The sequence below is a fragment of the Rhinopithecus bieti genome, unplaced genomic scaffold (genome assembly GCF_001698545.2).
Source record: "Rhinopithecus bieti isolate Rb0 unplaced genomic scaffold, ASM169854v2 scaffold_5948, whole genome shotgun sequence".
NCBI lineage: Eukaryota > Metazoa > Chordata > Mammalia > Primates > Cercopithecidae > Rhinopithecus > Rhinopithecus bieti.
The window spans coordinates 2,467,540-2,495,444 of record NW_016805422.1 but is presented as its reverse complement, the minus strand read 5'-3'; the positions used below and the strand labels follow the sequence as shown (position 1 = coordinate 2,495,444).

Below are 27,905 nucleotides of genomic sequence, written 5' to 3'. Positions count from 1 at the left end.
TCCTCCCTTCCCTCCCTTCCCTTCCCTTCCCTTCCCTTCCCTTCCCTTCCCTTCCCTTCCCTTCCCTTCCTTTTTCTTTCTTTTCTTGTGTTATTGCATTAGCTAGGACTTCCAGTATGGTGTTGAAAAGAATTGGTAAGAGAGGACATTTTTGCCTTGTTCCCTATTTTAAGGGAAACACATCTAGTTTCTCACTATTAAATATGATGTTAGCTGTAGGGTTTAAATAGATGTTCTTTATCAAGTTGAGGAAGTTATTTATTTCTTTTAACAGTTTAAAATGTGGTTATAATAACCAAATATAGCAGACCCAGGTTTAAATATTTACTCTACCAGTTTTTAGCTCTGTTCACTTTGGGTAAGTTAATTAGCTTCTTTGAGCCTTAGCCTTAGCATGAAGAAAAAACACTCACTTTGTTAAAATCTTAGAAAAGATTCAAATTGTAAATCTTCCAGATTATTCTGATGTGAGTGCTTTCAAGAACTGGACCTGGCACGAAATCCTTAAACAACAAGAAGAAGAAAAAGATGGAGAAGGAAGAACCTTTTGAACACTAGGCTGTGGCAAAAACTGCTAAGAAGGGCTGACAAATCAAATATGATTCCCCAAGCATTGGGATGGACCTATGTGCCAGTCAGAACAGAAATGACCGAATGACTAAGAACAGATACACCAGGCATCTTTTAGAATGAAAGCCACAGAACACAGTAGGGGTAATGGAGGCAGAAAACGCCCAGAAGAAAAGCAAAAAGAGGCAAACATTACTAACTCCGAGGTACCTTGACTGATAATTCAACTATGACACTTCTTCAGAAGACACTGTTGAGGATTCAGGTGATAGAGGGACCAATCTATTCTGGCTGCTTCATCTTCTCCTGAATGCACTATTTCTTTGTCTTTCTTCCTTAGGACTCTTTTGCCTTCTCTAGCTTTGATACTATTAAGCCTCTTGCTGTGATGGTGACTGTATTTCTGTCTTCTCATAGCATGTAGGGGCTACCATGGGCATTGGATAAGCAGTTGGGTTTTCATTCTCTATGACTGGGCCTGGCTGGGTAAGTTGGCTGCTCATGTCTTTGCCTTTATTTTTGCATCCAGTTCTCACTTTCAGGCAACTATTGATTTTTTTTTCCCCTCATGGGTAGCTGGCCCTGGTATTGTTTTTGTTGTTATTTTCTGTTTTTTAGGTCACTACTATAGTCATAATCCTCCACGAACTTCTGAATACTTACTGGGCACAAAAATGCCTTTAATAAAATTTGCCTATATCTTCAATTATCTTAGCTGTAGCTACTGATTATTACTCTAAAACAGATGTGTATTCAGAATTACACATTTCATTTTTCCCAAATCTTGGATTTATCTTCCATCCATTTGAAAATATTTGGACAATGCAAATCAAAGAAACTTTTAATTTCTGTGTGGGAACCACAGATTCAACCACGAGTGGTTCCTCTATTTTTGTTTTTCTTTACATTCATCTCCCATTTAAATAGTTTTAATATTACTCTCATATTCTTGGGATGATGTAATTTTTGAAATCGATGTCACAGCTCAATATCTAATACTAGTTACTGTTTGCAATAGGAAGAATACCAGTTACAGTTTGCAACAGTACCAGTTACTGTTAACAAAGCAATATATTACTTGCTGTTTAATAAAGATTTTCTTATTAAAGAGATGCAGTTTTTGTTAAAGCTGTGGTCCCTAACATAACAAAATGTGTGAATTTACACAAATAGGCTTGAGTATTTTATAGCAGAATATTAACAGAGCATTTTTATGTTGTTCAATCAAGCTACAATCTTTCTTATATTAATAAATGCTTGTCCTTGACAATAAAAGCAGACTATTTAGTTCACCAGTTTCTCATTACTGTTCTTGTAATTGGTTAGAAGCTCCTCATGGAGTTTCTCGGCATTCAGATGATTGTATTTTTCCTTCCAGGTAGAGGAATCACCAGAGACAATTCTGTTCTTTCCCAGATGTACATTTATGAAGGCTGTCCCTTCTCAAAAGCAACTTCTGCAGGCATAAGGCGCCAAGCAACAGAGCCCTTTGAACAAGAACCTCACCACCCTCATAACTAGGAAATGAGGCCTCACAGCTCCCACTTCTGTTTGTCATAGAGGGGTCCTGGAGGAACAGTGCCAACCCCAGAGCAAACTGTTCCCACCATCCTGGGGCTGTGCTTCCAACTCCTCCAGCCCTTGCCTGCTTCCTTCATTCCAATGAGCCTCTCCCATGTCTCTGTTCTGTGTTAGGTATTTCTTCCTCCATTGTGTCCTAGGACCCCAGTTGTTGGGCAACTTTAGAGGGCAGCCCAAAGCTGTATCCACTGAGGATGTTTCCTGGCTCTGAGGATGTACTTCCAAGGAAAGTTCTTTCAAGTATCACTTTCTGAGACCTCCGTTATTGCCTCAGATTAGGGATTGTAAACTCAAGTACCTACAGTGATCAAAGAATTGAGGGAAATGGAAGAAGAAGACAACAGGGAAGGCGAAAATGTGGTGGACTGCAGAGTTTATTTTCCAGGGAAAGGAGAAGCCAACCACACCTTTAGGGTCCAGCTTCTGAACCCTCCAGCTTTTCAATGACAGCCAGCATCCAGATTTTATGTACAGTCTCCCCATTCTAAAACACCAAAACACTATAGATAGTGTCACAGCGGTCAATGGACTCTGCTCCTGGGCTCATCAGTCAGCCGTGATCAGCTCAGTTAACACTATGCTGACTGAATAGAACACAGCAGAACATAGAGCAGAGTCAATGGACTCTGCCCCCGGGCTCATCAGTCAGCCATCTCTGCAACTGTGTTTCACACCAGCACTATTGTTCTCTCTTAGCTCTTCTTGGCCTGAGACATTGATTTACCTTCTCTCCCGAGTGAAAATGTTGGGTGCAACAAACAGAAAAGTCAATCTGTACTTGCTGAAATAACAAGGAATTTCACAGGCATCCCCAAGGAAATTCACATTAACAGATTTACAGTCTGCAGACACAGGCTCCATTTCTCTGTCAATATTTGGGTTTCATCCTCAATCCCACTGCCGCTCTGTGTGTGGTCCAGAGGGAAGGGCAAGTCTCTTCTTGAAGCTCTTTCAGAAGAGTAAATAAGAATTATCTGGCCGGGTGCGGTGGCTCAAGCCTGTAATCCCAGCACTTTGGGAGGCCGAGATGGGCGGATCACGAGGTCAGGAGATCGAGACCATCCTGGCTAACACGGTGAAACCACGTCTCTACTAAAAAAAAAATACAAAAAACTAGCCGGGCGAGGTGGCGGGCGCCTGTAGTCCCAGCTACTCAGGAGGCTGAGGCAGGAGAATGGCGTGAACCCGGGAGGCGGAGCTTGCAGTGAGCTGAGATCCGGCCACTGCACTCCAGCCTGGGCGACAGAGCGAGACTCCGTCTCAAAAAAAAAAAAAAAAAAAAAAAAAGAATTATCCCAGAAGCCCTGTTAAGGTATGCGTCATGTCTCATTGGCCTAAGCTGGGTCATGTGTCCTCTCTTGAACCAATCAGACAAGAGAGATGGGGTTACCCTCATACCAACCAAGCTAGACCCCTCAGATGCAGTTGGGTCATAGTTCTTGAGGCTTATGCCTGTACCATGTGTGTGCATGCATGTGTGTACATGCATATGCATACCTGAGGAAAATCTGGGTTCCTTTAAGAAAGCTAAAGGGATGTATGGTTGCTAAGCAGTTAACCAATGAAGTCTATTATAATGTGCTTTGTATTTTATAAAACTGCCTTTTCCCAGCCTGGTGTTGTGGGTAACCCAGTGCTCCTTCCTGCCAGTGTCCAAATTCTAGTAATTGGAGAACTTGACATTGCTCCCAAACCCTCATATTGTTTTCCTCTATCTCCACATAGAGAATGGGGGCACATAGGCCAACTGAGTTCCTAGAACAGATTCAGCATAGGTGTCAGATTCGGTTTGACATCCCTGTAAACAAATATAGAATTTCTGAGTTCATTTTTCCTCGTCCGTAACATGAGGAGAATATTAACTACCCCAATGGGTTGTCAAGAGATCAAATGAAAAATATGTAGCAAAGTTCTTGATATACAGTAAATGTTAATGAATAATAGTTCTTATTACTATGTTCATACCTTCATCCCTGAAGGTAGTTATTCAAACTCGAAACTAGTTTAGCAATATATTCAGTATTTTGGGGTTGGTACTGTTTTTCCCACTTAACCAGTGTCTAAAAAGCTGAACAAAACCTCGCTTGGAGTTTTAGGAATTGGGGACTGAAATCTGCCAGACTTTTTTTTTTATTATTGAAGAAAAGCTATTGCTGACTTGGGCAATTGATTTCTTTCCTCTTTTTCTTTAAGCACAAATTTATTGTCGTTTTAATTTTGCTGCTGAACTTGGGAGTTGAAGTAAATGCATCATCAGCAGTTGGCTGCAGATAATCAAGGAAAGTTATCCTTAGCAAACTAAAGCAGGAACAGAAAACCAAATACCACCTGTTCTCACTTATAAGTCGGAGCTAAATGATGAGAACACACGGACACAAAGAGGGGAACAACAGACATGGAAACTTGTTGGTGGTGGAGAGTGGGAGGAAGGAGAGGATCAGAAAAAAAATTACTAATGGGTACTAGGCTTAATACCCGGGTGATGAGATAATCTGCACAACAAACCCCCATGACACAAGTTTACCTGTATAACGAACCTGCACATGTACCCATGAACATAAAATGAAACTTAATAAAAAAAAAGAACTGAGTTCTTTGTCTTTTGTTCACTTTTTTTTTAATCTACAGAGGACAGTTCTGGGAGGCAAATACTATTCCACTTAACTTCCTTATATCTAAAAGGATCTGTAAAATTGAGACAAAGATTTAAGATTAAGATTATTCTTAATATTATTAATAATGACATCTAACATTGGTATAATACTTTGCAGTTTACAAAATTCAATCACATTTTACAAAGGGCAGGATTTTAAGATCTGTGAGATTATAAATTTCTGGGTTTCACTCATTGTTTATTTATAATCCCTATCTCAATGCCTGGTGCATAATAGGTGTTTAACAGATACATGAATGAGCCTTAAAATATCTCATGGGGGATACATCTGGAAGTTACCATCATTATTCTCCCACTATAGAAGGAGAAACAGTCTCAGAGAGATTTCGTGATTTTGGATGCTGTGCCATCCAAAGGGCTTGTGGAAAGTGCTTTCGTGAGAAATCTCTCTGAGACTGTTAAGGCCACTTAGCTGATAAGTGGTGAAAACAAGTTTAGAACACAGTGGCATCTTCTGTTTTCCTAGTACATACTTTGGGGTGGGGAGGAGGGGTGGACTTTTCTGACAAGTAGGCTAGTTTGTGATTGTAAAAATTAGGTTCCATAAGGTGTGAGGGGGTAAATCCAACCCATTCTGTGAGAGAATGAGACGCTCTCCTGACATCTGTGTTTGGTGGGACTTACTACTGACTCCGGTCCACTCAGCAGCCTTTGAAGAGAAGGTACTATGGGCATCGGAAGAAAAAAAAATCATCACAAACAACAACAGTATATAGCTGTCATTTATTGAGAAGCTACTATATGTCCGACAAGATATTTACAAACATTGTCTCTAATACTCGGGTTACCCATTAGAGACTGCATTATTTAGAGTTTACAGACCAGGAGGTAGGGATTCAGAGTAACTAAGTAACTTTTCTCACTCTCACAAAAGGGTTAACCCACTCTTACCCAGCCATCCCTAATCAGACATGTGATTGTTTTACACAAATTCTTTTGAAATGGATCCTAGTTTGCCACATCAATGAGTCTTTAGCCCAGTGAGAGAATTTGCCTTTTGAGAAGCCAGAATTATGTCAAGTATTCTGCCATACCCAGGAGACTAGCACTTTCCACCCTGAGCGAAGATGGGATTATTGCAGGGGGTTCAGTATCCACACACACACTAATAATTGTCTGAAAAATGGGCAGAGAAGGTGAAAGAGAGGATACAACCCCCTTTACGCTTTGGGGCTTGTGGACTGAAGAAATCCCAAGCAGAATCCCCAAGCCTGGTGGCACAGTTTAGATCAGAGAGTCTCAAACTCTCCGTGGGAGACACCAGTACTAGATTTTTATTCTTCCAGTATGCTTTGGACCAATATTTGTTATAAAACACACACACACACACACACACACACACACACACACACACACACGAATTAAATTGCTCTTATTTTCTGCACTTGTTTTTTAGAGTAGTGGATCCCAACCCCTGGGCCGCGGAACTGAGCTGCGCAGCAGTAGGTGAGCTGCGGGCAAGCAAGAAGCTTCAGCTGTATTTACAGCTGCTCCCCATCACTTGCAGTACCACCTGAGCTCCACCTCCTGTCAGATCAGCGGCAGCATTAGATTCTCATGGGAGTGCAAACCTCTTGTGAACTGTGCAGGTGAGGGATCTAGGTTGCACTCTCCTTATGAGAATCTAATGCCTGAGGATCTGTCACTGTCTCCCATCACCCCCAGTTAGTTGCAGGAAAACAAACTCAGGGCTCCCACTGAGTCTACATTGTGGTGAATTGTATAATTATTTCCTTATATATTACAATGTAATGATAATAGAAATAAAGTATACAATAAATGTTATGTGCCTGAATCATCCTGAAACCATCCCGCCACCCTGTCTTTGGAAAAATTGTCTTCCATGAAACTGGTCCCTGGTTCCAAAAAGGATGATGACTGCTGTCATGGAGGACCAGTCAGGCACTGTTCATGTTCTGGCAGGTCCATGGGTCACATCTTGGCTAGCATTGGCTTATAGATTTGAACACATTAAAAATATTGCAATTGTCTTCACATTATTTTGGTACGGTATTTATAAAAAGAATCAATTTACAGTGTACTATAGATAATAAGGACCAGTAAATAGACACAAGTTAAGTTGTGTAGTTGAACAAATTCTTTCAACCCTGTCAGTGCATTTCTGAGATCATACAACCTCATTTAGAGACAGCATCAAAAGTCTATACTTATGCACATAAGGGTTTTAAGCACAGATCATCAAATCCTACTGACCCTCGTATTAGGCCCTGCTCACGCATTTGTATCTTACTACTTTTCACATGTATTAAATGCTGTTATGATTAATAAAACATAATTTAGGTAAGAGCTCTGAAGAATTTAAATTAGCTGCTTGATTTTTTTCTCTACTCAATCAGTACTGCAAGTGTAGCTGCTATCCTGTGGGAGAATCAACATAAGTCTGACATTAAAATGAAATCCTTTTACTTGAAAACTTTGATAACCACTGCTGCACACAGACCTTGAGAGAGATGCATGAAAGTTGGCCAATTCCACTACACTGGCGGAATTGCCAATACCAGGACGCTATTGTCTCGCCCGGGGCTCTCTCTTAGTGCTGTGCCATCCAAAGGGCTTGTGGAAAGTGCTTCCTTTTGTTACCAGACCTCATGTTTTCTACGAGAAAAAAGCAGACTTCTTATTCATCTGGTAACATCCAGCATGCCAGGCACTGGTTTTAGGCCACAAGGAAGGAAACTCTATCTTCGGAGGCTCAGGAGGAAGCGTGTGCAAGGTTTGGGTCATAACCACTGTTTACTCCCCAGCCTGTCTTCTGAAGTGAGGTGTACATGGGCAGTAGCTGGACTCATGCACCTGACTCCTGAACGAACTCCTCCAACCTTTGGTACTGGGCGTATTCAAGCTTTTGTTTAATGCAAGAACTGAGCTTAGGGCACAAAAATGACAACAGTAGGAACTTAAATGGCTTACAAACTTTGTCCGGATTTCCAGGCAGGAGGATGTGGGTCTATAAGCTGGCTTCCTTGGCACCAAGCAGTGAGACATGGAAGGTCTTAGGGTGGTGAGGCTGTCTGGGCAACGTGCAGAGGAAGGGGCAGAACTGCAAAGGGCTATTGACATCCCCTGACAATGGCAGAGGCAGCTTGTGTACCCAAGGCAGGAAAGGACCGATTTTTCTTAGTTAAGGAAGAGACAATTCTCAAGGGAAAAGGGGCTTTTTTTTTTTTTCTTTGCTTTGTGATGGTCTCTAGAGACACGTAAAATTTTGTGTTTTTCCTATGTTGTGGAAATTCTCCTGGACCAATGCTTCTCAAACTTCAATGTGCATGCGAATGACCTGGGGATCTTGCTAAAATACAGACCAGGTGCAGCAGGGCTGAAGTAGTGCCTGAGATGCTGTCTCCAACAGGCTTCCTCCCAGGTGAGACTAAGGCTGCTGCTCTCTTAGAGTGTTAGTTTGTAGGCTATACCTTCAGTAGCAAAGACCTAGAATCCACCGGGTGGTCTGGAACCATGGGAATTGGCCTGACCTGCTTTTTGGAAGGCATTGACCCCTGTTTTAGCCATGCTTGCATACTCTAATCACTGTGTAGTCTACAGCAGCATTTTCTTCTCTCAAGGGTCTTGAGTAGTCAATGGAGATCTTGCTAGAGGGTGTATATTGGTTGCTGTGTTTAATCATTTAAAAAAAATCTTTGTTATGCTGTTGAGTACATCTTCTTTAGGGCAAAATGACAGCAGTATCTGTCATGAACAATCAAGGCCTGCTCAATCCCATATTATTACAATGCACTGCCTTGACCCACATATCTGGAATATGGTAGGGATTACTTCCCTATAGTAAATCCTAATGAAGAGGGCTTTGCCATTCAATCATAAAATGATGAGCTCCTATGTTATGTTTGGTGAGGGAATAATGCTGCAACCTTTTAAAGATGAATGGATTACAGAGTATGTGTGTAAAAGGAACTAAAGCCAGTGATTATTTTCTGGGCATTGAATTCAGTTGTTAGGTATAGCTTTGCCATTTGAGCCTCCTGGATTAAAAGCAATTACAGACATTTAAAACAAATTCCATTTTATGTTTTGTCTCTTTTGAGCTGTATCAGATGGTTTCTCAGGAAGGAAGTTAAAAACTTGAAGCTCATTCAAAATCAAACTCGAAAGTGATTTCAGCAAAATGGAGGTTTCATATCACACTATGTGCTTATAAGCGCCAGTCCTTCACTCAGTGCAGCGCATCCCAGGCTTTTTGGAAGGCATTGACCCCTGTTTCAGCCACACTTGCATTGTCTAATCACTGCACTGTCTACAGCAGCATTTTATTATCTCAAGAGTCTTGAGTGGTCAATGGAGATCTTGCTGGAAGGTGTGACTTTCCCATCCAACTTCCTGAGTTGATGGTAGTGGTCTTTAATGAAGAGATCATTATGTAACATAGACCAAACTGATCTTTCAAAATTATTTTAGTGGATTGAAAAGTGGCTCACCTAATGCCTCTAATTTCTTCATGTATTTTAATAGGTCACATCTCTAAAACATTTCATGGGTCTGTCAGCGACTTTGATTGAAGCAGAAATTAATCTTATCAGATAGCCTGATGAGGGCTTAGAAGAGTCTTTGCTGTGAAGAGGTTTTTGTTGTAGTGGTATTTATGTTCATCAGATTTGGCTGATACATCTGTCACTCATAGAATTTCAGAAGGAAAAATAACCTAACCAACTTAGAAATCATCCAGTCCAACTGTCTTATGTTACCAAAGTAGAAACAGCGGGGGTTTACCCAAGGTCACACAGACCTACCTGTCTTTGGATCTTAGTCCTGGGCTCCCCTGAATCTTCCACACTGCCTTTCTGTGTTGGCTTATGAAAGGGACGCAGTAGCTTTGAGGCCCAAGGAAGCAGGTTCCCCACCATTCCCGCTGAGAGCCAGGGAATTTAGTTACCACTCACAGCATTGCCACACTCACCAGACCCTACCTCCTGGCAGAGCAATAGTGGACTCACAAATGCTCCAGGGAGTCAAAGTGGCTCGGAAGGAGCCCACATACTGTAGCCGGTTAGCCTGGCTCAAATACTGTCCTGCTCCATTCAAGCTGTGTGACTTTGGGCAAGTCACTGAACCCCTTTGTGGCTCAGTTTCCTCCAATATAAAATGAGAACCTTCCTGGTAGGATCATTGTGAGAACTGAGTGAACGAATATGTACCGAGGAATTAGAACAAGCAGTTAGGCCATTGTATGTGTTACATGAGAGTTTCCAAACTGTGGACCTCCACAAGTTACTGAGTTGTAAAATTAGTACTCTGAGTCATAAATAGCATTAGACAAATTAAATGGCATATGGATTATTTTGGCTTCTCTTTTTGGGGTCCTTTTGGTTCCGTGTGTGTGTGTGTGTGTGCATGTGTGTGTGTGTGTGTGTAATGGCTCACAATGTAAAATGTATTTCTCATTGAGGATTTGTGGTTAAAAGAGTTTGGAAGCCCCTTCTTCAGGGACTGGAGTGAGCACATTTATTTTTCTGAACATGGACCCACGGTGGTGAACAAGGCTCCCTGTGGGCATGGATGCGCAAGGTGAGCTCTGGCTGAGACCTAAATGTGCTTCCTTTGCAGAGGGAAACCAAAGGGCAGTTTCTCATTGACCACATCTGCAACTACTACAGCCTGCTGGAGAAGGACTACTTTGGCATTCGCTATGTGGACCCAGAGAAGCAAAGGGTAAGAGCTGATTTCTTTCTGGAGCCATTTTCAGGGAGTGACCCAGCCTGTGGTCTCCTGTGGGGGTTCCTCTCAAAGCCCTACCGATGCCCTTGTTCTCACATATTATTGGGCACATGAAACCCTGTGTGAGCAGAAGAGGCTGGCACTGTACTTACTGGACTGGGTGAAGCAGTAGAAGGGAAAAGTTACCCTAGGCCTTTCAAAAAGGCTGCTCCCATCTGCTTAGAGGAGAGAATGTCCCTTTGCCCTTTGAACCCAGGGTTTCCCAAAGTCTCTCAAACAATGGCTACATAAAATTTCACTATGGAGAAAATCACCCCCCGCCCCAACCCCACTCACTATAAAAAGCTATTGAGGCTGGGATCAGTGGCTCACATCTGTAATCCCAGCACTTTGGGAGGCCTAGATGAATGGATCACTGGATCACTTGAACCCAGGAGTTCAAGAACAGCCTGGGCAACATGGCAAAACTCCACCTCTACAAAAAATACAAAAATTAGCTGGGCATGGTGGCATGTGCCTGTCGTCATAGCTACTTGGGAGGCTGAGGTGGGGCAGAATAGCTTCAGCCTGGGAGGTCAAGTCTGCAGTGATCCGTGATGGAGCCATTATACTCCAGCCTGGGTTACAGAGCAAGATCCTGTCTCAAAAAAAAAAAAAAAAAAGTTATTGGGAGACAGAGTAATTGAGAAATGACTGCTTAATGGGTATAGGGTTTCCTTTTCGAGGGATAAGCATGTTTGAAATTTCATATTGATGGTGGTTGCCACTGAAATGTACATTTTAAAGTGGTTAATTTTGTTATGTGATTTTCACCTCAATGTTTTTGAACAAAGTTTTGACAGATGAAGGGTTTAAGTCACTTCAGAAGCAGATCCTTGGGCACAACTAAACTTGAAAGCCCCTGTTTTATTCTTGCTCCTGGAGACACCTACCCTTTTTAGTATCTGTTGGTGGGGAAGAGTGAGCAGGAGAGTCTCACCTTTTGAGCTGGTGTAGCAGCCTAGGTGTGTTCAGTGTAGCATAGGCCAGAACCACGTGATGTGTCTCCTTCATATCCAAATGGCCCCTGGGGATCTCCACCCCCAGCTCCTGGGGTGGGTCTCAGACATGGGCTTGGAGGTCCCAGCCGTGGGCTTGGAGGCTCAGTACACACTTGGGTCTCTGCTTCTTACTAGCAGGACAATGTGTAAAGGGGTCACCTGGAGGTGACCTGGAAGTGGGGATAGGACTCCTCTGCCTTCTTTAATTTGCTCTCCTCCTCCTCAATGTCCGTGATCTTCTTCCTGTCTTCTCTTTCCATCCCTACACCTCACCTGGCTCTTAGTTTAGTATTGACTGACCCAATACCATGAGGAGAGGTCACAGAGTGTATTTCTGTAAAGAAGAGGATATTTAAGGAATAGATTAGATTTGTGTCTGATACATAGAGAATCTTATTTTGCTCTTGGAGTCCTAGGGACCCACGTTTATATGAAGGGATGTAATGAAGTATTACAGCTCAGAAGAATTTTGGTTTCCTATAGTACTTGCAGCAACCTTTGGATGGTCCAGGCATTTACCTGAGTGAGACAAAGGTGGCAGGACAGTGGTGGGGATGTAGGGCTGACATGACGTCAGGGAAGGGCATTCATGGTGTTTACTGAGTAACACTGGTTCCCAGACCTGGCCTTGCAAGAAAATCACCTTAGGTGTTTGCTAAAAATGCACAGTGTGGACCCTATTCCAGATCTCCTAAATCAGAATCCATGGGGTTAGGGCCAGCAACATGCACTTAGCCTATTCCTAATCTAATTTTGATGCAGCCAAGCCAGCTTTGGTCTGGGGACCATGATGCAAAGACATTCATAGCCATAACTTTTTATAGCCTATGAAGATATCACATTTGTATAAGAGGGAAAGAAGCTCAAAGAAGTTGTTACTTGTCCCAGGTTTCACAGTTAGTAAGTGGTAGAGTGAGTGTTTGAGTTTAGGGTTATAGATCAAAGTCCCTGTGGACCAAATAAACTCTGGACTCTATTAGTCCTCTAGTCACCATTGCAAACAGATTATTTTGTGCAAAATTCAATTCTAAATGATAAATAGCCAACCTGCAGAAGTAATTCTAGCTACTAGTTAGTTGAGCATCTATCATGTGCCATGAATGTTACTCATTATAGCCTTGTCTTGCCAAAAAGCCTTTAAGGAAAGGGGACGCTAAGGCCTAGAGAGGGTCAGTGGCTTCCATAAGGCAAGACATTAAGGAAAAATTGGTGTCACAAAATAACAATAGTATTGGATTATAACCCATAGAATGAAATAAATATCCATGAGTCCATCCTGATACAAATAATTAATTAAATAAAAACTAAAGGGAAGACTTGGGTCAGCTCTTCCATACAGAAGAATTTTAATTAATAAATGTAGAAGGAATGAGGGAAATAGAAAATCACCATACACAATAATAATTATTGTAGGCAAGAACTAAAATTTGTGTGCAAAAGTTTTAAGGAGAAACAGGAAATCTGCAAAGTAACCCCTCCTTTCCAAGGTATGTTTTTAATTGCAAAGGAAAAATAATAACTCTATAGTGGAGAAACACAACAGACAACACTTTAACCAAGAGACCAAGATTAATATCACCAGTAAGAAGATATATTAACATCAGCTACCTCCTGATACCATGCACTGAGAAGTACATATCATCTCTGTGGCATTCTTCCCAATAATGCATAACCTCAATCAAATATTGAGAAAACATCGGGCAAATTCAATGTGAGGGACATTCTCCAAAATAACTGACCTTCAAAAGTGTGAGGTCATGAAAGACAAGGACGGACTGGATTCACAGTCAGAGATTGGAGAGATACGTCAACTCAAGGCAATCTGGAATCCTGAAACATAGACAAGTATAGTAGTGGGAAAACAGACTGAACTCCACAGAAACTCTGTAGTTTAGTTAATGCTATCATAGAATAGTATTAACAAAATTATAAAATAATAACTCTGTAGCAGAGAAACATGACAGACAGCACTTTAACCAAGAGACCAAGATTAACATCACCAGTAAAAAGACATATTAACATCAGGTACCTCCTGATACCATGCACTGAGAAGTACACATCATCATAGACTAGCATTAACTAAATTGGCTAATATTGGCTTCTTATTTTGATAGTTGTACTGTGATTACACAGGATGCTAACATCAGGGGAAGATGACCGAAGGTTATACTTTACCATTTTGCAACTTTTTCATATGTCTAAAATTATTAAAAGTTTAGACTAAAGTTATAAAGGAGAAATCTTTAGGTTGTTTATTGTTCTTTATATTTTGACTCTATTTAATGTAATTTTTAATGCCCAGACTTGAGTAGTAGAGTAAAGGAAAGAATGGGGGCAACCCTCAAAACAAAACTGTCTTATCTCATGTAGCCACTAAGTTGCTTAGAGGTGTTCCTGAATACTTCTCTCTGCCTCATGCAGCTGTTATAGCCTTTTGATTTTGAGGATACGATGTGAGTGTAACTTTCACTTGGGTTGCAGGGTAGTTGCTGCACACAACTGCAAGGACTTTGGACTCAGAAAGATATGAATTAAAAATCCCATCTCTCCTGATTAGTAAGCTGTGTTCTTGACCAAGCTATACAGCCTCTCTGAGTCTCTGTCCTGATGGATAAAGCAAATAACAATATCTTCCTGTAGGGTTGATATGAGAATGAAAGATAAGGTATATCAATGCTTAGCATATGGTACACCTTGAGTATATGGTGTGTGTTATTTTCACTCTTAGTTGTTATTATTATTCTTATAATTATTATGCATTGGCTAGGTCCAGGTGAGACATGAGGAAACACAGTCATGATTAGTATCTCTAAAACCTAGAAATGTTTATAAGAACATCTTTTAAAGGCAGGAGGCACTACTATTAAGATCTTCGGAGAGAGAAGGCAGAAAATGGGCCTTGGATAATTAGAAAAATGGACTCAAAGACATAAACAGAGACATGCTGGTATGGACATTTTAAGCAGATATTAATTGACCAACATTTTTTTTTCCACCGGCTCCTGTATTTTTCTTAATGGCAAGTAAAACTGATGAATTATTTGGATAGAAAGCTAATTAAACGAGAAAATCAAGTGAGTTAGGGAAGCTGAAGTGAAAGTTACCTTCGCCTTGGGGGCTGGTGTTTTGCGTACAACTCGATTTACAGTAAACCATTGTTGAATATTAAATATTTAGCACGATTACATTTGGAACACCATATGTTTGGCAAGATGTCTCATGCCCCAGATGCTCTGGAAGTGGGAAACACTGAGTCAGGAAATGATGACTATCTTTTGCTATTTTAATGTCCAGGGCCCAGCATTTCCATTATTATTTTTTAATTTGATATAGGGAAGGATAGGTTGAATACTGGCCAGTAAAAATGCCCTCGGTTTCTATGACGTTTGTCTTCTAAGGAACTTGCATAATCTTAGTTGCCTAAGATTAGGGAAAGGGTGGGTGGTATTCTCCCCATTTTACTGATAGAGAAAACTGCATCAATAAGTCTAGAAGTAATTCTAGAAGAAGGTAGTACTTGGCTTAAGTTTAGATTTTTTTTTTTTTTACTCCAGTATATTCTTCTTACCGCTTCTGTTCAGGTATTTGGGTAACTTCCCTTTGGAAAGATGAAGTTTTGAAATAATTAGCTGGATTTCATAGCTCTAGTTTCCATGGCTATGGTTTGAGGTGTCCATTGTCCTGGGTTTTCCCCATATATTCTTCTACCCTTTTTCTTTCCCCAAATTCAGTTAAGGAAGTCACCCCTCACCCCGTGCCTTAGAGCTGAGTGCCCCAGCTCCCAACCCAGCCAGAGGAAGAATTACACTGGGACTGGGTTGTAGGATGCTGCTTTATGGTCTGGAGGGAGTTTGTACTCAATGCTTTTGGTTTTAACTTTGGAATTGCTAATTATCTGTATAACCCGTTTGCATCAGTGTTGTTGACTTTTCTGATTTTGACTCACACCCAAAGATGCGGGATTCACTTTGGAAATCCATACTTTTGGGGTACACTCCTCAAGTGCCCAATGATAGGCCATTGTGTCTTAATGTCTACCAGACACTAGAGGATTTAATAGGTTTTCTGATAGGAGGATGAGCTGGAAATCATGGATGCAAGGTCACGTTCAGCCCTGATCCCCTACCCTCACAACCCTAATATAATTACAGCCCCGAGGCTTTTATGTTGGTAGCCAGAAGGAACTAGTGAGCCTATCAAAAGACCTTGTCTATGTTAGAGCAATTTGCTTTTTCTAGAGGCACCTTGGGGAGGATGTGGAAGGGAATAAAAGCCGGCCCAGTGATTGGAGGTTTCACTCTGGGGATGGTGCCAGGAAGCCAGACAGCATTATGTCCCACCAGCTGCTCCTGCCATTGAGGGGCTGCTTCCTGCTTCTCAGGATAATTACTTCACAGATGCTCGTCACTAGGAGCAAGAGTGGTACCTAAGATTTAGGGCAGCCCTGGACTAAAGCAAAGGGTTGTGCTGCTGCCTCAAGTCACTGATCACAAATTTGTCTGCTCAGTGAGTCCTCTTTTGTTTACGTTTCAAAATGTATTAAAGATCAAGACTTCTTGAGTGTGTGTGTTGGGGCAGACAGGTACAAGTAACTTGACTTTGTGGGAAAGGACTTTGGCACTCAAGTTAAAAGGAAGACAGTACTATCATGACAGCTTGAAAATGGGATATATTGTCAGTGATTCAATTGTGGCTCAAGGTATGAACACTGATGCATTTGGGAAAATTGTCAGATTCATTCAGCAGAAAGCAGAACTTGGTCTTTAACTAAAAGGTTGGCTCATAATTGACTCTGTTTACATCTGATATCCTCTCCTGAGGAGGGAAATGGATGCTTGATAAAATATTGCCATCTAGAAGTCACTTAGCAAACGGAGATGTCCACATTATAGTGGAAGGGGAGGGGCAAACACATGACCTGGTTATCTCATTTGAGCCAGAAGGCAGGGACTGGGAAAATGCCATTTTATCCTTGTTTGAGTCAGGAAAAATCAGGAAGATATCCAAGGTAAGAAGTTTTTCCTCTGTTGGTGGTGGGACCCTGGGCAGAAATCAGTCAGGGAAACAGGTTTAAGTGTGATGGCTGAAGAGTCAAGTACTCACTGGAGGCTTCCAGCAGGCAAGAACAGCAGGACTGACTAGAGACCAGCAGGTTTGGAAGTTTCAAGTTAGTCTTAAAGATATTTTTAAGTCTAACTGGGAAGACTAGAATGTGGCTATGATGTATGACTTGGAGAAATAAAAACAGTACATAGGTTAGAAAATGACTATTTTATTTCCTTCAAGGTTCAGTAATAGTTGTGTGGAGGTTATGTGTGGAGGTTAATGATGAGGATCTAGTAGTTCTCATTATCTATTGCTGTTTAACAAGCCTTCCCAAAAGTTTGTGCCTCAAAACAACATAATTTTATTATATCACAGCATTTTGTGGCTCAGGGATTTGAGCAGGGCTCTGCTGGGAGATTCTTCTGTCCCACGTGGTGTTGACTGGATCACTCAGTGGTGGTTAGCTAGTGGCTAGTCAGATCTGGAGGATCCAAGACATCTTTACCCATATGCCTGGTGCCTTGATGCAGAGGGCTGGAAGGTAGGGCTCAGGGGTCCCCTCCCTCTGATGTAATTTCAGGCCCTTTCCAGATGACCTCTCCAGCAGGGTGTTTGAACTTCTTAAATGGTCACTTAGAGCTCCAAGTGTAGGTGCAGCCACTGACCAAATAAGTTGCACAGAAAAAAGAACAGGTTTTGGGGGAAAAGTGATAAGTTCTGAACGTTTTGAGTTGGGATGTGTGAGAGAAGTTGAGGTGGAGATGTTCAGTGTATAGATGACAATATAGTCTGAAGACTAAAGAAGAGGCTTGAGCCACAGATGGGGATTTTGGAGCCAATGAAGTCTTTTATGACTTCAAAGCCCTGGGAAGAGATTCCAAACCAGCAAAGGAGATGGACAAAAAACAGAGCAGAAAGAAAAGAATGTGCAGAGAGAGACATTCTGGGAGCAAGGATAGGTGTAGACTCAATAAGAGGGACTGAGCTGCAGTTCCAAGCAGGGAGGCAGGATCAAAGGACTGAGTCAGAAAATGATGACTATCTTTTGCTATTTTAGGAAATTGTTCAAGTGCTAAAAGTTTTGGCATCATGAAGACCAGGGCAAATCCTATCTCTGCCACCTGCTGGTTGTACCATTTTGAGCAGGTTCCTTACACTCCCTGTGTCTCAATTCCTTCATCTATTAAGTAAGGATACTAATATTACTTGTACAATAGAATTGTTTTTTAAATGAATTAGCCATACTATCAATTTAGCAACTGGTCTTTTTACTATTCCACGCTTTAAAGATGTTTAAAAGACCCATGTCACATGATTACCTATGTAACAATCTTGCACATTCTACACATGTACCCCTGAACTTAAAATAAAAGTTGGAAACTTTAAAAAAGGCCCATGAGTCCAGAGGCCAGCTGATCTTTGACTTTAGAACAATTTGGTGGCAATGTTGTTAAATTTATGTGGCACGACAGCAAATGCTACATGGTGGTAAATTCCACTGCAACAAGCTTGAAAAAATTCCCATAATTTCATTTCATAAGTGATTGCATTTTAGTTACTAGTGTACTTTAAATTAAATAGTAATACATTTTTTTTAAACATCCGATTGCATTTTTTTTTTGAGTGTATATTAAATATTTCTTGGGAGTAGGGACTAGAATGCAAGGGTCAGGATGGCCTTCCATCTGTTTTTGTAAATAAGGTTTTATTGGAACCCAGCTAATTCTGTTCATTTACATATTGTCTGCAGCTGCTTTCATGTTCCAATAGCAGAGCTGTGTAGTTGTGAAAGAGATCCATGTAGATCACAAAGCTTACAATATTTACTTTACAAAAAATAAAAATTGCCAACTCCTGTTAGAGAGCGTTGAAGTTAGTGAAGGGGATGGAGGTTGCTTAATGGATAAAGGGACACATAGGCTTTTTTTTTAGACTTCCTGGCCCCTCCCTTAATTTGTACAGTGTTTCTTCTTCTGGCTGTTATCTCTCTTTTGCCCATCCCTGAGACCCTAGAATACAAAAGCATCATGGCTAAAGGAGTGAAAAACACTACAGTGAAACAATGAAGATTCTTTTTCTTTCTTTCTTTCTTTCTTTCTTTCTTTCTTTCTTTCTTTCTTTCTTTCTTTCTTTCTTTTTCTTTCTTTCTTTCTCTCTCTCTCTCTCTCTCCTTCCCTCCCTCCCTCCCTCCTTCCTTCCTTCCTTTCTTTCTTTTCTTTTTTCTTTTCTTTCTTTTCTTTTTTTTTTTTTGAGATGGAGTCTCACTCTGTTGCCCAGGCTGGAGTGCAGTGGCACAATCTAGGCTTACTGCAACCTCTGCCTCTGGGCTCAAGCAATTCTCCTGCCTCAGCCTCCCGAGTAGTTGGGACTACAGGCACGTGCCACCACACTCAGCTACTTTTTTGTATCTTTAGTAGAGACAGGGTTTCACCCTGTTAGCCAGGACGGTCTTGATCTCCTGACCTCAGGTGATCTGCCTGCCTTGGCCTCCCAAAGTGCTGGGATTATAGGCATGAGCCACCGTGCCCAGTGGATTTTCTTACATAGATTGATTTCCAATGGACAAACATTTTTGAGCATTCGTGATCTACAGGTTTGTTGATGTTGTTATTGTTGCTGTTGTCTCATAGATTTTCTTGAAACTGGAATGGAAACCATGACTATTGGCAGTTAAGTAACCAGGTCTTCCTATAGCCTTATAATCTGGAACACTGATAAGGCTGCATTCATCAGATGGCATTCTTTTTTCTCCAGAAGAGGTCAGAGGGGCTGGGAATGACATAAATTGGCTGCATGATAATGCAGGGGCTAAGTTACTCTGGAGCTTTTGTCTAGGTGGATGCGAGAATCAGGCCATCTTTTTAGGGTCATCATGGGAATTGCTCAAATTTTGGATCTGGTTACTATTGAGGTGAAAACAATCTCCTGTCTGGGGAGGTGCATTCATTCTTTTTAAAAGCCCCCTGGGTTATTTAACATATTTCTCTGGGCTACAAATTACTCTAGCTTAGGGTACCAAGGGCTTTGAGAAAGTAAACAGAGAAGTGCGTAATTTATTCTGTAATCATACACTGAATCGATTTCAACAGAAGCCAAACATTTGAAGATAACTAAGTGCTATATTGTTTACTTTTAGATGCAATTTTTTTTGGTCTTAGCAGTGGCCAAATTAAAAATCAATCTTCTTAGTCACAAATTACCGCCTCACACCCACCTTGTTTTTCCCCAACCAAGCCAAAATGAGAATATATGAAAGATATGCACCATTTGTATGATGAGGTAGAGAAAATTGATCTCTCAGGGCTAAGTGCAGCTGCACCTAGCAAAATTACAAAGAAAGAAACATACATTGGCAATATCCTCATCCTTCAGGTTCATAGACTGTGGACTGTTAGAACAAGGAATCTCAGGAGTTCTGGAATCAGCCTCCCACCATCTCCACCAAGATTACAGATAAGGAAACCAAAATATAGGTTTAGGAATCTCTCTGCTTTTCACCCCCTTTGTGTAGCTCATCTTCTTTCTCTTGAAACTGCTCTCAACCAAAATAAATTTGTTCTAAGAAAATTCTTGAAATATGGTCAGGTAGATTTCAATAATTCTGCAAATCTGTTAAAACTGGAATCTTTCACAGGGGCTTTGCAGTTTCCAGGGTTTAAGCTTAAGGCAAAGGGAATAAGTCCCCAGGGAAAGGATTTTAAACACCATGGAAGACAGCTTTTAGTGGAGAGTTAGGGAGGCTGTTTTAGGTCTGGTTTGAAGAAGCAGACCTTGAGATAAAAATTTCTGTTTAAGTGATTTGTTAGGAAGTGTTTCCAGGAAAAGACTTGTAGGGCAGTAGAGGATTAGAGGAGGGAGGGGAAGGAGGTCAAGTAAGTGTGTAATGCTGGGCAAAGTCATGTAGAGGGTATTTTGGGCTCAATCCCATAGGGAAGTTCTGGAATCAGTGTAGGCCATGCCTTAGAGTTGTCCCATCCAAGGGGTGAGGGAGCAGAGGTATTTATACTACCACATCTGATAGTCATTAGTTAAGAGCTACCCTGGTTTGTGGAGGGTGAGATGGGGTAGGAAGTTTCAATTCTCTACCCCATGGTGGACTCCAGTAAACTGAGGGCAGCTTTCCTAAAAAGCGTCAGGCTACTGGGGGGCTTGAGAGTATCTGCTGCTGATGCCTTCCTGGTACCTTCAAATCATACTAAGGGGTGCATCCACTGGTTCATCTTGCTCCCCTAGTTCATTTTGTAGAATCAGTGATGAGGTCTTAGCTTCCTTATAGCCTTTGGAAATTTTATTCTATATGAGAGTTGAGGAAAAGAAGATTTCGGTTACAGTAAATTAGCCAGAAATTCAGATATTTGGTTACCAGGTTCTCCTTTCTGCCTGTCTTAGGGAAACTCGGTTTCCAGGAAGGAGAAAGACTTAAAAATATCAGAACAGCATATATTCCAAGTAGCAATCAAAAGGAAAATAGCAATGCAATAAATGTTCTAAGTCTTAAATCTAATTACCAAGCATGCCACATCATGGTGGTTATTTTTTCCCTAAAGTGTAATCCATCTGTACCTCCAATAATAGCAGGAGTTATTGGTGTAGTCCAGACTACACTTCACTGGCAAACTCATAACTCTAATTGGAAGAATGAGAAAGGAGAGGAGAGAGAGGAAGGGGATGAAGAGAGAGGCAAAGGGCTAACAGCTGGTATTGCAATTGTATAGATAATTGATCTCCTCATGTTGAACAGAAGGGAGAGTGAGATGGGGAGTCGGGGAGGAAGAGAAGGACAAAGTTAGGCTGAGCGTGGTGGCTCACACAGTTAATCCCAGCACTTTGGGAGGCCGAGGCAGGTGGATCACTTGAGGTCAGGAGTTCGAGACCAGCCTGGCCTACATGGTGAAACCCCATCTCTACTAAAATATATATATAAATTAGCCAGGCATGGTGGCCTGTGCCTGTAGTCCCAGATACTCTGGAGACTGAGGTGGGAGAATTGCTTGAACCTGGGAGGCAGAGGCTGCAGTGAGCCGAAGGCTGCTGTGAGCTGAGATTGTGCCACTACACTCCAGCCTGGGTGACAGAGCAAGACTCTGTCTCAAAAAAAAAAAAAAAGAAGGACACAGTTAGACTCACTGAAACTGCCATGGTACCAAACTGCCATGGTACCAAGTGAGAAGTTTCTTTCATGGAGCCTAAGGGTGGAAACAGCCAGTGCTGTTGAGCCTTCATGATGCACCAAGCTCTGTTCTAAGGCCTTCTTCATGAATTAACCCATTTAAACTTCCTGATGATGCTGTAAGGGAGGAAACCAGGGAACTTGCTCAAAGTCCACAGCTTGTCAGTGTTAGGGCTCAGATTTGAATCTAGGCCTGCTGGCTCCTGGGTCTGACCACAGTGTCAACCCTGGGTGCTCAGCTGGGTTTGATATCTGCCTATCATGTATGAACTCCTTCAGGTTAATTTACATGAAATCTACTTTCATCCTCTGAGTAGACATTAGCCGTCTTTTTTTAAAAAATAGATTTTTAATTATTTGTGTAATGTACTGTGTTAGGCTGTTCCTGCATTGCTGTGAAATACCTGAGACTGAGTAATTTATAAGAAAACAGGTTTAGTTGGCTCATGGTTCTGAAGGCTGTACAGGAGCCATGGCGCCAGCATCTTCTTCTGGGGAGGCATCAGGGAGCTTGCAGTCATGATGGATGACCAAAGGCAAGCAGACATCTCACACAGTGGGAGCAGGAGCAGGAGAGAGGGGGAAGGCGCCACACACTTTTAAATGACCAGATCTTGCAAGAACTCACTATCACAAGCACAGCACCAAGAGGAAGGTGCTAAACCATTAATGAGAAATCTGCCCCCATGCTCCAATCACTTGCCATCAGGCCCCACCTCCAACATTGGGGATTACGGTTCAACATGAGATTTGGTTGAGGACACACATCCCAACTGTATCATGCACCAGTACATGTAAAAAAGTTAAAGTTAAAACATCATGGAAAATACTGAAGCCATGGTTTTCTTTGGCTAACACTCCTAAACGTGTGTTCCCCACTCCTTTTATCCTTCCATTAGTCTCGTTTTACTGCCTATCATTTCAGATCTTTACAAATGTATTTAGATGCTTACATATATATTTTCTGAATATATGGTAATGTTTGTACTTTTTATTTAAAAAGAAAACATATTAAATATATGGTGAAGTTGTTCAAAGCCTCCCAAACTTCCTCAATTTCTGGCTGTCTTAGTATCTTAGTGATTATTTTGTGGCCTCCATAGGCCAGGAGAATACCTGATAGTTTCATCTAATAAGAGTTAGATCCAAACAAGTAGTTATGTCCTAAAATCTTAGTAGTTATGTAAAGCATTATACATATAAATTGCAGGAAAAATGGTATTTTCATTTCATTCTTAAACAACCACAAGTGCTTAATAATGGGTGCCTGTTGGGCACCCCTAGGATCATATTGGACAGACCACCATGCTCATTGCTTGTTGCACACCTATTTCTGTGTGGTACTTGCTTATTATCACAGCAACTGCTAGAAACCAAGCTTTGCAAAAAATATATATATTTGATACCATATATACATATGACATCAAAAGGAATATAGCACAGCCAGGTGTGTTGGCTCATGTCCGTGATCCTAGCACTTTGGGAGACCAAGGTGGGAGGATTGCTTGAGCCCAGGCATTTGAGACCAGCCTGGGCAACATAGAAAGCCCTGCCAGAAAAAAAAAAAAAAATAAAGGAATATAGCACAATCTAATGTCGGAACTGTGTACTCCTTCGAGTTCATAATTCACATGGCGCTGACTGATGTCTACTATGGCTGTGTTTCTCTGGGGTGATTTAGTGCACAATGTGAGAACTGATTGCAGGTATAATGATACATTTTCAGTTCACTTTTGTATCCCACAGTATGCCTAGGAGATCTGTCCATGCTACACATAAAGATCTCCCTCATAGAAAACACTGCTGCAGAATCATCCAGAATATGAAGAGACCACAGTCTATTTACCCATTTTCCTGATGAGGACCATTAATGTTATTTCTAATATTTTGTAATTTTATATAATATTGCAGTGAAGATTCTTGTTGGGTACCTCTTTGTTTGCATGGGTGAGTTGGAGAATAAAGAAATTGCTGGGCCATGGGCCTGTCAGGTTTTTGTTTGTTTGTTTTATTTTTTTTTTGAAACGGAGTCTTGCTCTTGTGACCGAGGCTGGGGTGCAATGGCGCCATCTTGGCTCACTGCAACCTTCACCTCCTGGGTTCAAGGGATTCTCCTGTCTCAGCCTCCTGAATAGCTGGGATTACAGGCACCTGCCACCATGCCAGGCTAATTTTTATATTTTTAGTAGAGATAGGGTTTCACCATGTTGGCCAGGCTGGTCTCAAACTCCTGATCTCAGGTGATCCACCCACCTTGACCTCCCAAAATGTTGGGATTACAGGTGAGAGCAAGCCACTGTGCCTGGTCTTTTTTAACTTTTAAGTTAGGGGTACATGTGCAGGTTTGTTATATAGGTAAACTTGTGTCTTAGGGGTTTGTTGTATAGATTATTTGATCACACAGGTATTAAGTCAAGTTTCCATTAGTTATTTTGCCTGATCCTCTCCCTCATCCCACCCTTCGCCCTCTGATAGGCCCCAGTGTGTGTTGTTCCCCTCTATGTGTCCGTGTATTCTCATAATTTAGCTCCCATTTATAAGTGGGAACGTGTGGTATTGGTATTTGGTTTTCTGTTTCTGTTCTAGTGATTTAATGAATACTAACAAATTGAACTTGGCCCTCTTTGAAGAAATGATTTCCTATAATTCCTTGAAACGTTATTGCTGGCTTATTTTTCCTAGGACTCTATACCTCATGACTCTCCCTTTGGGAAGGAATAGCTGTTCTGGAAAAGTGTGTAGAGATCACCTTGTAGAAATGGGTAACTGAGATACACTAGGTCTGAAAGGCAAATGTAGGGTGTGAATAGGCTAAGAGGAAAAGGGTGATAGAAACTGATCTGAAACTGCGAAGTGTATTTCTTAGGACAACAAGGAGGCCAGTTTATTTAGAGTAAATAATTTATTTAGGACACAGATGGCAAATACCTTGCAGGCATGCCTTACATGTTCCCTGTCCCCTCCATGGCAGACACTGCCAATCTATAGTGGCGTGGTAGACATAGCCAGTCCACTATGGCACTCATTCTCTCAGAGCCTGTACCTGGTTTTGGAATCCTCCTCACAGCCCTGGTGTGGGCACACAAAATGAAACTGACTTGGCACCCTGGAGTCAGACAAGTTGGAGAAGCACATTGAAGTTAGGCAAGAAAGAGCCGAGGAGTTCGAAGAGTGCCAAACAAGGAGAATTTGGAAAACATATTTATATTTCAGACTTTATTAGCAAAATAACTGGTGATTCTGTTCTGCAAAACAATTGCAGTAAGTATTGATCTCTTGCTGCTATTTGTTTTCTTACCTTAGTTCTAAATGATACTATTCATTTATTTCTAGAAAAGTAATTTAACCACCAGGGGCCTCTTTTATTATTCTTCTCCATGAAGCACATATATTGAAAGATGTGGTCTAACAATGAAACTGTACCTATTAAGTAATAAGAACTGCATCGGCCAACAACAATCATTTTATTTAGTATTTTCACATTTCATGCACTGTGTATATTACATTTGTTAACTTTTAAATCCTCACAACAGCCCTAAGAGGTGGGTGTGATTACTGTTCCCATTTTATAGTTGAGGAAACCGAGACACAGAGAGATTAAGTATCTTGTACAAGGTTTATAGCTAGTAAGTGGTATAATCAATGAGTCTTCCACTGTTCAGTTATAACTATATAACTTCTAATTAGAAGGCGATAACGAGAATCCCCAAATGAGTTGATATAATTTTAGCCAGAAGCAAAAAGATTTGTTTTTTCAGTTTGTCTGTGCAACGTGGTCAGGGGTAAATACATCTTGTTTTTTTTTTTTTGTTTAGACTTTCCATAACGTTGAAACACTTATAGACTCCCATTATTGTTTTTGAAGACTGCAGAGATCTGACGCCCTCAGTGGTTTCTAATCACTGTTTATCAGCAGAGTGACCTTAGGCAAGCTGTTTAACATTCTGAGCCCCAGTCTTCTTATTTATAAGTGGAGTGGTAGGGAGGACTACATAAGATAGCAAATGGAAATGTTTGAATGGCACTTGGCATTTAGTAAGCACTCAACAAATACTAACTCTTATTATGGTTATGCATTTACATCAAAGAATATGGATAGCACAGGACCTGAGGCTTACTGGATAACACAAAGGAGATAGAGTGAGGTGCAAGAGCTCAATGGACGGTAAGTTTGCTCTTCTGATCTCCTCTCCAGCATCAAGCAGGCGGGGTGCCTCCAGAAGGAGAGCTCCCTGACCTCAGGATGGATACCCCAGGACACCTCCCGTATCATCTCTAAACTACAGGTGTATAAAGTGACTCTAAGTGACATTCCTTGAGCAGCTTCAGGGATCTCATGGTTAGTGATCTCAAAAGTTGCCCAGCTCTCAGCATGTCGAAGTGATCTTTGTAGGTGCTGCAGAGAGGGCCAGCCACCGGGACCAGCATGGTGCCTTCTTCAAATGCCTGACAGTAACACGGTTCTGAGTGCCCCATGTCTTTGGGCTTCTTTATTTTGTGATAGAACTGATTTTTCTTCTTGATGACCTCAGGCCTCTGGAAACGAGATATTTAAGATCATTTACTCCTTCCTACTGCAAAGGAAGAATTGCCTCTGCATGTGATAGGGCTAATGCCAGCTTGACCCAATATTCCTCTTAAGGGAATTTGTCCCGGAAGCAGGACTGGATCCTGATGCTGCCTTGGACTGTGATTCTTTCAGGTCGTGGATGTCAAATGCTAAATGTCTTTAGCCATCTGCGACTTTCACAGAACCATGGAGCTCAAAGAATCACCTAGGAGTCATTAGGGGTACTAGAACATCCCATTTGAGTGCATATTCTCTCTCTTGTCCTTCTCTCTAGCAACTGTCTGACTCAGCTATTACTTGGAAAATGTTAAGTCTGTAATTTATATCCTTGTCTGTGCTATGATTATTGCCAGGTTGTTTATGTCCGTCTTCAGAGTGTGGAATGCTGACGAGTGTCTATGGAAACTGAGGCTGTACTTTGGAATTCCTTTTAGTTATTAGGTATGCATTGTATGGTCCAGCAATTTGACCCCTGATCTCTGCTTTTTTTTTTTTTTTTTTTCCTCTCTAGCACTGGCTTGAACCTAACAAGTCCATCTTCAAGCAAATGAAATGTAAGTATCAATCTGTGATGTCACTTTTGCTACAATGTGTCCAAAGACAGATATTCTTCCCTGACAAACTTCCTCCTGCCAGGGGAAAAACAGAGTTGAAGAGGTGTTGCCGGGAGTGGGGGCTTCTCTCTCCCCAGGAGAGCTCTGTATTTTCTCCCCTCTTTTCTATGACCCTCGCCTGCACCAGCATCCTACAGTCTCCCGGGCATTTCCCCCCCACCCCCCCACCATCTTGCCCTCATATTTGATATTTGAACAGGGACTTTGGAATTGGATGGTTAAATACCTCTTAAATACAATCACCAGGTACCTGGTTCCTTTTCATTATGAGGGTTGCTAGTCAGTTGTTAAGTGTGGGAGGGGGTGCAGTATTATGGAAGATGGGAGAAGCAGATGTGTTTGGAAACTAAAATTTTACCAATGACTGAAGACTGTTATCATTCTTTTCGGCATCCTGAACTCCCTAAATGAAAAACGCTTTTTTTTTTGTGGCAATTGTTTTAACAATCTCGCACTCTGAAACCCCTCTTTTTCTTTTTTCTTTTTTGCCAGTGAGCTCTAAGCACCCCCTGGTTGTCCACCTGGGACCGTATGAGGAGGGTATTCATTGGTAATCCTGGGTGATATGATGTTTTGTTCTGGCCACTCATGCCAGACTGTAGCCAATCTGCTTTTATTTACAGTTTGGAGGAGAACTTCTGAAATGCACCTCAGAAACTTACTGCCTGCCCCCAAATCCACTTATCCCTCCACATCCACTTTCTCAGGGCTCTGAAATGCAGGTGATAAATCAGTTTCTCATCAGAGGTTAGGTGAATGCATATTATGTCACTTGTCATCATTCAAGGGATTCCTTCCTTTTTTGAATAAGAAGAAATTATTCTGGGCAGGGTTTTCAGGTGAAAGAAGGAAGAAACTGAACGTGGACTACAAACTAGCAGCCAGCGTATCTCTTCTTTAACTTTCTTCTTTTTCCCTGCCTCCCTGTCCCTCTCTCCTTCTCTTCCTCCCT

At 41.5% G+C, this 27,905-nt stretch overlaps 1 protein-coding gene across 2 annotated transcripts in view; it reads left to right on the top strand.

The window, feature by feature from the left end:
- FRMD3 (FERM domain containing 3) overlaps positions 1–27,905 on the top strand; it is a 299,052-nt gene that overhangs the window by 149,633 nt on the left and 121,514 nt on the right. For both annotated transcript variants that reach the window (XM_017872367.1, XM_017872366.1), the window contains exons 2-3: positions 10,403–10,507; positions 26,851–26,893. In XM_017872367.1, coding sequence (XP_017727856.1) covers positions 10,403–10,507; positions 26,851–26,893 — 148 coding nt within the window. The remainder of the gene's footprint in view (positions 1–10,402; positions 10,508–26,850; positions 26,894–27,905) is intronic.